Source organism: Arachis ipaensis, chromosome B05 (genome assembly GCF_000816755.2).
Source record: "Arachis ipaensis cultivar K30076 chromosome B05, Araip1.1, whole genome shotgun sequence".
Classification (NCBI taxonomy): Eukaryota; Viridiplantae; Streptophyta; class Magnoliopsida; order Fabales; family Fabaceae; genus Arachis; species Arachis ipaensis.
In genome coordinates, this window is record NC_029789.2 from 86442974 (window position 1) to 86452021 (window position 9048).

Consider the following 9048-nt stretch of genomic DNA (forward strand, 5'->3'; position numbering starts at 1 on the left):
CAAAAAAAATCTACTGAGTCCAAATATCATATTTAAATCATCAAATTCTGATTGCTAATTTTCTAACTATATTCGCTCATATTTAATTTATTATTTAATTAATTATGATTTGACCGGGTTTTACACGTGACATATAATCCTTTTATTTGGGTAATTAGGATTTTTGTGGCTAATAAACTAGAATTGGACTTAACCCTTTAATCTACATTAAGTAACCAAGGAATTGGCGATTGATTAGGTTAGAGGAGACTAAATTACTAAGGAATTAGGGTTTAGTCAATTAGGGTTTGTTATGAATTGGGTCTTGCATGATTAAAATAGTTGGTAAGAAACATTAATCCGGAAAAATAAATATCTTTGAAACCTTAACTATTTCTCACATACTTTTCACACCAAATTTACTAATTGCTTTCTTAATTCCTGAATTGTTGTTTGATTCTTTTGAACCCAAACACTATTTTTTGCTTGTCTGACTAAGTGAATCAGTCAATTATTGTTGCTTGGTCCATCAATCCTCGTGGGATCGACCCTCAACTGAGGTATTACTTGGTATGATCCGGTGCACTTATCGATTCAGTTGTGGTATTCAAAATTCCGCACCAATTGCATAAGTATTTATTTCATTTGAATTTAGTATTTAATTGTGATTTATGTACAATTTTTAAATTTGTTAGGATAAGTTCATATAAAACATGCAGACTCAGACCCAGTAATTCAAGTAAAGTAGGGAGAAAGGACAAGTAATGTGGAGGTGGATCCGGATGCTGTATGGCTCAAGACTCTGGACGAGTCATATAATAACTGCATTTATGGACAAGCATCCTTCTTTGCCAGTTCTCTTTGCTCGAGTCTTTCGATGAGGGCGTCTTCCACATCAGCCACTAGCACTATTCCACCTTTTTAAGAGGCCGATTTGCATGACCAAATCCACATCCTAACCCAAAGCCTACAGAATTAGGGACAACATCTACAACAAGCTGAGGAGTGGATCGAAGACCTCCTTACTCGCCTCACTGAATGGGACGTTGTGGAAGAGGAGAGATAGGCAATCATAGCTTATCGTGCTAATAGCTTGCGGGAGATAGAGCAGATCTGCAAACTAAGGGAGGAAATGACAATCTAATACAATTAGGTGGTAAGAGCACTAGTATAGGGAATTCGTCATTTGCACCAGTATCATTGACTTAGGAGGAGATAAACGGCCAGAAAGACGATACAAATGATTTTGAAGACGTGTAGAATAGGATTTATCTTTTCTTTCGTACATTTTTATATATTTTGTACATTTAGTTTGTATTATTAATATTTTAATTTGTTATCATCATAAAAAAATAACGTAAACTCGTAAAGCATTATTTTAGTCTTTAACATTCGGGGTAAATCCTAATATTGTTCCTAAGATTTCAAATGTCATATTTGTCTCAAATATGACTAAAACCTTATTTGTAGCACTTTCTCTTTTCATTCTCCTTTTCATATAAAACCTCAAATCCTAACAATCAATTATTAATGCTCCAAAATCTAAAATAAAATCTTTTATATTTATGATCGTTAAAAAATTGATTTCACTTACATACTAAAATCAAACGTTATTGTCTCTTCAATATGTTAATTGTTCATGTCAAATTCAATAGTAGGACAACATTGAACCCGTTTAAACCTTTTTGAAACTAAAATAAGACGTTTGTGGACCAAAATAATACTTTACCCTAAAAAGTAATTTTTAAAAATCTGCTTACAAGTTTTCGTATAGTTGCTGTCACATCATCAAAACTTCACTTTTCCAAGTTTCTCGTATTTTATTGTTCTGTAAATAAACTTTAAAATAAAAACCACAAATTCCACTAATATTCATGGTCATCTATCTATCTCCCTCTTGCACAAAAGTAACAAAAGCTGCATACCAAGAATCTTTTTGACAATTTCATCAAAAGTATACTCCGGCACTTTTTTATGTACAGCTTCATTGCACGCCCCATGGACTTTGCATCCCTAGAATCTTGCTAGACAAACCAGAAGCCTCCGTTCAAACAATGAAAACAAATGTTAGTGCCACCTGCCCACCATGTTCTATTTGGCCAAGCACACCATTCTCGTCGAGTGATGTTCGTGTATGGCCCTTCTGTCGCACCTGCTTTTAGTGTATGTCGAATATTTACAAGTCTCGGAGTATATTGATGATTTCACAATGAAGTCTTCTCCGCAGCAGCCTTTAACTTCTCTACTACTTTCAAAAGTGAAGAATTTCCCTCACAAGCTTCAACTAAAATTTTTATCCTAAACTCAAATCCTGTGTAAGATCTCAGTGCCATCTTGTTATAGTGGATGAGGTTGAGCAACATTCCCTATAACATAAGTTCCATTAGTAAAAACCATAGGTTTCCCTAAATTACCATCATATATATAAATGCACATAATACCTAAGTATTTAAGGGGAGGGGGAAAAAAAAAAGAACAACAAAAAATTATCTTTTCCATTAATAGCTTTCAAATTCATGGTCACAAAATACTACTGTTTAGAACTTGGAAGAAGATGGAAAATCTCTGGTATTGAGGGCTCTGAATAGAGAGATCTGTCTAAGCAGCTATTCAATCAATGTAAAGCTATAAAAACTTGCTCACCTCGTGTCGCTGTTTCCCAGCATAATCTCGCAGGAGCGACCTAATGACTCTGTTCCGCAACAACAATTTATCTGTGTGACAAGGATTAAATATGAAGGAGGAAAGATGATGGACAACCAGAGTATACGCAATTGATCCTCGAATTGCAGCCCTGTCAAGAGCATCAGAAGCCCATGACTTGGTATAAGCCTCCAAAATCCCTTCATTATCCTGCAGAGAGACAGGGTACCCATCAATGTCGATTTAAATACAATGTATTTCGAGTCGTGTAGTATGCACTAAAACTGTAATAGAATGCACCCCTCGACACATAATAGGTGGTAAAAGGCAAGGACAGCAAATATTAGATTCCGGGTTTGCTGCTTGTTGAAATATAATAGGAGATATCAATGTATGTTAGTAGTTAGTAGTTTACATAGTGTATTTATGAAGAGTTCTCCACATTTATTACTCTCGACTCTGTATATGTTAGATTGTTAGTCTTCTCTCATGTAACAATACAATCAACATACAATCTATACACATCACATATGAGTAATATATTCTTTTTCTCGTTTGTTGAGTTAATATTTACTCTATTATTTTCTACCGCTGTCACAAACTATGTTGAAAGTAATCTTTCTATTCTTGGTTGAAATCAAAATTACTTCCATTTCACATTTTTCCAAACCAAGAAACACTTGTTTAAGTTGTTTCAGCCACTTCTGCTGTTGTGCATAGCCAGCAGCACAATCTGCTCCTTTTAATTTAAGGATGTTCTTTATTGTAAAGTCCAGCCAACCGGGTGCCTTTCTAGTTACCCGAACATCCTCTGCTGTGTTGTTCTTTCCAACAAAAACCACCTTCCGACCCCTTTCAGAACTCTTCCAGCGCTCCCCTGCCGTCCACCGTCGTCCAATCTGACAAATGATCACACTGTCGGACTCATCGCTGCTCAGCCCAGCCAACAGTGATGCTGTCTGAGGCTTCACACACATCCACGCACTGTTTTCACCCTCATATGGTTCAGTTAGCACTGCTACTTTAGCCAGCGCGTGTTGGCATCTTGGCTGTCGATTTCCGCCGCTAACCTGTTGAGGACTTGGTAGTATGGGGGGCCCAAATATGTTAAGGAGAGTGGTTATTCCCTCCTAAGAGTTAGGTGCCCAAATATGTTAAAGAGAGTTACTTTTTAAGGTGTAATTTCCCACTTTTCTTAGGTACTTAACAATGGTATCAAAGCCTTGGTTGTCGGCGCCATGGAAAGCGATGCTTATGGGCTAGATTAAGGTGAATACTGAATATTGACAATTGGTGGTAGGCTACCACTAGGTCAATGTCGATAGAGCAAAGCCACCATCACTGTGGACGTCGGATCTCCAGGGTCAATGTATTGTTGGGGACTAGGTATTATGGGGTGCCCAAAGTTCCACATTGAGTATGGAATACCTGATATTGTATATAAATAAAGTGGTTCTTCCCCGACTTAATAGTCGGGCTATAAGGTGTGGTTTCCACTTCCCTTACATACTTAACATTATCAAAGCCTCGCTGTCCTCTTTCAGGGTCTGGTCATGTTTTTTCTTATCCGACCATTTTTCTCTTTTGCATTTCTGCATTTCCCTTTTTGCCCCGTCACTGCTGCACTGTTCATCTGCGGCGTCTGCCACCTCCTCCAGTCGGTACTACCTCAGTGCTGACATCTCTGTGCTTTCTGGATATGTGCTTATCTCCTTTATCTAGCCACTAGTCCACTACAGCATATCATCAAATTCATTGATTTTATCCCTTCATTTCTTGCATGTTTGACATCTGTCCTGTCTGTGTAACCTCTTCCATCATCTCGCTATTCTCACTCTTGGCATAGAGTGATTGATTGGGTTATCTTTTCCTTCCAACCTCCCACTGAATCATACCAATGATCTTATTTTTTGTTCACTCAGTCTGTCAGTCATGCTAGTTATAGCCTCTTTGAAAGACCATGACACTTGAACCAAGTCACCTTCCCAGGTTCCCTACTGGCCCCGGCAAGTTCCCGATAGTCCCATCTAGGCTCAGCAAGTACCTGACAGCCCCAGCTGCCCCAGACACATCTCCAGAAGTCCCCAATGGCCCTGGCACATCTTCGGCAATTCCAGCTGGCCCTTCTTTCGTCTTCAACAGTTTACTCTTTATTTTATTTTCAAGGGTATTATTGTAACAAGCTTAACAGCTTAGTAAGCTTTAGCTTGAGGGGGAATATTAGAGAGATTATCCTTTCATATCTCACCAGATCAAATAATATCCGTTATATGTTACTTATGTTCCAAGCTTGATGTATATTATCTATATGCACAAGCTTGAGGGTGAGTGTTGAAACATGAGAGATATTAATGTTAAATAGTAGTAAGTAGTTTAGACAGTGCATTTATGGAGAATAGAGTAGGTGCTCCACATTTTTTATTCTTCTTTCTATATATGTTAGTCATCTCTCATGTAACAATACAATCAGCATACAATCTACACAAATCACATAATATACTCTTTTCTCACATTTGCTGAGTTACTATTCACTCTATTATTTTCATAGAAAATCATGGATTTTAACACTACTGTTAATAAAAGGACAAGAAAACAAGCCGTAGTTTCAAATTTACTAAAGTAGTTTAAAGCTTTCTAATCAAGTAAGAAACAATATACTAAAGTTTATAGCTTCAAAAAAAGACATAGTAAAGATATGTGCATGTTTGATGCAATGTTAAAACCAATAAACATGTCAATTACATGTCATGGTAATGCTTCATGACCAGAAAAATAATAAATTATGTCATGAACAATCTTTCCCAAATGCTTAAACTAGGTGGGTAGGGGCTTAGTTTAATATCTAACACATTCCATCTTCTCTTAACATTTTAATTTTCAATGGTTTTGTAGACTAGAAAAAAAATTACTGCTATGAATTTTTTCACTATATTGGGTAAAATTTGGAATTGAATCCAATATAGAGCTTTTCATATACCTAGTCCGAGCTGATAACTCTACTCATCAAATGGCACATCTCCTAACAGGTAAAAAAAAAAAAGAGAAAATAAACACGAATGTAACTGTACCTCTAAAACTTAAGAAAATGTTTCTAAGTTACTTTGACTAATTTATGCTTTGATGCAAAAGAAAAAAAATTACACTGCCAATGATGTCGTGTTTATAGTTTTAGTGTGTGTTTGTTTCAAGGAAATATATTATTCTCGTGTTTGTTTGAAAATTTGAACTCTAGTTTCTAAGAATAATATATTCCCAAGAGTAATTTAGTCCCACAAATATAAAAATTTTATTCCATCTCAAAAGATGGGTATTTCATATTTGATATTCCTATGTTAAGGGAATAAAAATAAACATTTATAACTTCAATTTAAAATGAAGAGAAAGTAAAAAAGCACAAAAACAATGCTATGCATCTAATATATCACAATAGAACAGTTGATAATGATCAAGTTTTACCTCAATCGGTTCAAGGTATCCTTCAGACCCAGAAAAGCACTTCTCCAGTGGTGGTAAAAGCTCAAGAACACGAGCATTAGATAGTGCACTCCAGGCAGCAAGTCGAATGGAAGGTTCAACACAACGATGAAGATAGAGGGAAACTTGCCGGCTGAAAATCAGATCACCATAAGATATAGCTGAAAACTGCTCTACAAGTTCTTCAATAAATACCGAGTAACTTTCATGAATCTCGGATTGGAATTTCAGAAACTCAAGATGGTTTTTATCATCTGAGATAGTTTCTTCATTTTTGTTTAACCTTGCCTTATCAAGAAGCATGCCATAAAGATCCTGTAAAGCTTCAAAAGTTTCCCTGCTCTGCTCTTGTTCAAGTATTTCCATTCCAACAAGGAAATTGACAGATAAGGAATGTAACTTCCACGTCAATGATACATGCTGAATAGGAGAAGGAATGTCATGGCCTTGGAAATTGGACATTGCTTCAATGCCAAAAATAAAGAAAAGTCCAGACCTGGCAACTTCGAGCAAATTAGACAGACCATGTATGCTATCCGAGCCATCAACCTTTTGGGGACCAGATTGCTTGATACGGGAAATCGTGGAGATTGGACTAAGGTAAAAGTGGAGTGGAAGTGGTAGTTTCTGGTGAGCCCATTCTACCATTAAAGAATTACACGACGGGCTCGTACCGAGTGACATGTCAGAGTCCTCAAATATAGTGTCCAACCGAGCACTACCCTTCAGAGAACTCTTAGTGCTGGAGGAACCACTGCCATTTCTAGACTTGGACTTCACCTTTTCAGATAACCATCTGCTCCTGAAATGAGACGATAAGATTCTACTGAAGTGCATGTAATCCTCCTCTTCATGTTTCCACCCAAAGGTTTTACCCCTTGTGTCAAGGAGAAAGTTCTGTGTGCAAAGATCAAGGTATTTCAATGCAGAAACATCAAATAAGAGATCCAATGCCTTATTTACAACACACTTCTCCCTTGGTCCAGCAGTTAAACACAATCGCAACAGAGTGTTAATCTTTTGAATGGACAATGTCTTTTCTTCAATTACAGATACATCTTTAGCTGCATTTTGAAGAGTCTGCAGCAAACAGATTAGAAATCTAGCATCTAGTTGCATTAATAAGACTGATTTTGACCAAAACCCTCCATGAGGGGCACCCCAGCCAATGCCCACTCCTGGAGCTGGTCCCCCTCTTCCAAATATCTCAATCGCCTGCATGTAGCACCACCCAGAATCAACTGAACTTGTCAAAACACTAAGCACAGACCTTAATTCAACCAAACACGATCTAAGTATGCCATCCTCAAGCATTTTCCCTTCTTTTGAGAGATTTTGTACTTGGCTTGGGAGAGTAGAAGTAACACTCTTGGCAGACTGTATTAGTTTATCAATAGCAGCAATAACATTGACCATTCCATTCAGACAACAGGTGGAAGCTAAAGACATTTCAACATCACCCTTCAGTCTCAAATAAACTAGTTCCTTCATAAAAGATTCACCGGAGTTGGGAAGACCGCATTCTGTCCCAAAGTAACCTGAAAAGCCCGAAAGCCAATATATAATCAACTCAAGTCCAATCTTTGGGACAAAGTCTGGAAGCCACGGTACATGCCTCTCAGTTTTCTGTGGACTAATAGTATCACCCATTGTCACCCTTTCAAGCACTCTGAAGAGCATGTGAGTCACAGCAGCATACACAAACAACAAGGATGTCACAGACAATCCAAGGGAAGTCGTGTCAAATCTCCCTTCATTCTGTCTTTTAAACAAATTACATACTTCTGGGTCACTTCTGGTTGCAATCCACTTTACTGCTAAGTCAACCATTGGACCAACATACCTCCAAGACCACACCTCCGTGTCACCAGCAGACTCAGGAATCTGATTGTTTTGGGACTGCTGTGAAAACAAATTTGGAAGTCTTCCAGCTAAAGACTCTAGAACAAGGTATGCCTCCCTTGAGATGGAAGCATATTCATACAGAACATCTTCGTCAACAAGTTTTTCAAAGGAAGGTGGATTCAACCAAAAACATAGGGCAGGGAACATTTCCGAGAAGTAAGATACATAATATCCATATCGAATGCAGACCTTCCAGAAACGTAATTGTTCAACAATCAAGGCTGACCCAAGTTTGCATTTTTCCTTCCCCATATTCAGCCAGTGGTCAATGGAGGAAGGACTTTGATATAAATTCCATGTCATAGTCTGAAAATACCCATTCCTTATAAACTCTACACAAGTTGTCTGATCCAAACGAGCTAAGACCTTCAACCAATTTGAAATGAAACATTAGTAATGATTCTCTTACGGTAACTGCATAAAATATTGAAGATATATAACACGTAAGGGAGGATTATAACCTTCATTAGGTTTACAGATTTTATCATAGACCACCGGATTTCTAAATTGTTCACGGTAAATCGTTTCACAATTGTCTGAATAAGCCTTTCACAGTTCAAGACTGCATTAGCACATGATGGTGAATGTCTCACTATGGCAATCAGTATAGAAATAATGCATTCTTCCAAAGTTGTTGTAGGATCTGTCTGCAACCAGTATCAAATATTTAAATATAATATGAAGGTTCATACAAGAGGAGGAGAAATTTAAAGATCGAATGACATTAACTGCTTCATCATGATTAATTATTTTACCTCTAAAAGATAACGAAGTCTGGGAAGGATTCCCATGCGTACTAGACCTGCAGTAAAATCTTGTCCAGCAACCACAACATCATCCTGAATCGTATGTTTTCCTTCAGACTCATCATCCATGTTATCCTCACTGATAGGAAGAATGTTTGAGGGTTTTGTACTGTACTTCCAAAAACCCCCGTGAAGAAATCCAAGATCAATATCTGGTCTGTTCCTAAAAATTGGAGCAGTGCAAATATCCTTGTCACAGATTGCAATCTTCAGAAAGTAAAAAAAAAAAAAAAAGATATAT

The 9048-nt window shown here is 37.3% G+C and overlaps 1 protein-coding gene across 2 annotated transcripts in view; it reads right to left on the bottom strand.

The window, feature by feature from the left end:
• Nucleotides 1546–9048, bottom strand: part of LOC107643713 (transcriptional elongation regulator MINIYO) — a 12897-nt gene continuing 5394 nt past the window's right edge. Inside the window, exons 7-12 of one of the 2 annotated variants that reach the window (XR_001621025.2) lie at nt 8757–9014; nt 8463–8648; nt 6079–8367; nt 2623–2832; nt 1786–2345; nt 1546–1568 (exon numbers count right to left, since the gene is read on the bottom strand). Coding sequence is in view for 1 of the 2 variants with exons in the window: in XM_016347431.2 (XP_016202917.1) it covers nt 2184–2345; nt 2623–2832; nt 6079–8367; nt 8463–8648; nt 8757–9014 (3105 nt within the window). In the remaining variant the exon portion in view is untranslated. Of the gene's footprint in view, nt 1569–1703; nt 2346–2622; nt 2833–6078; nt 8368–8462; nt 8649–8756; nt 9015–9048 lie in introns of those variants that run through there. The other variant, XM_016347431.2, reaches the window with a different exon arrangement.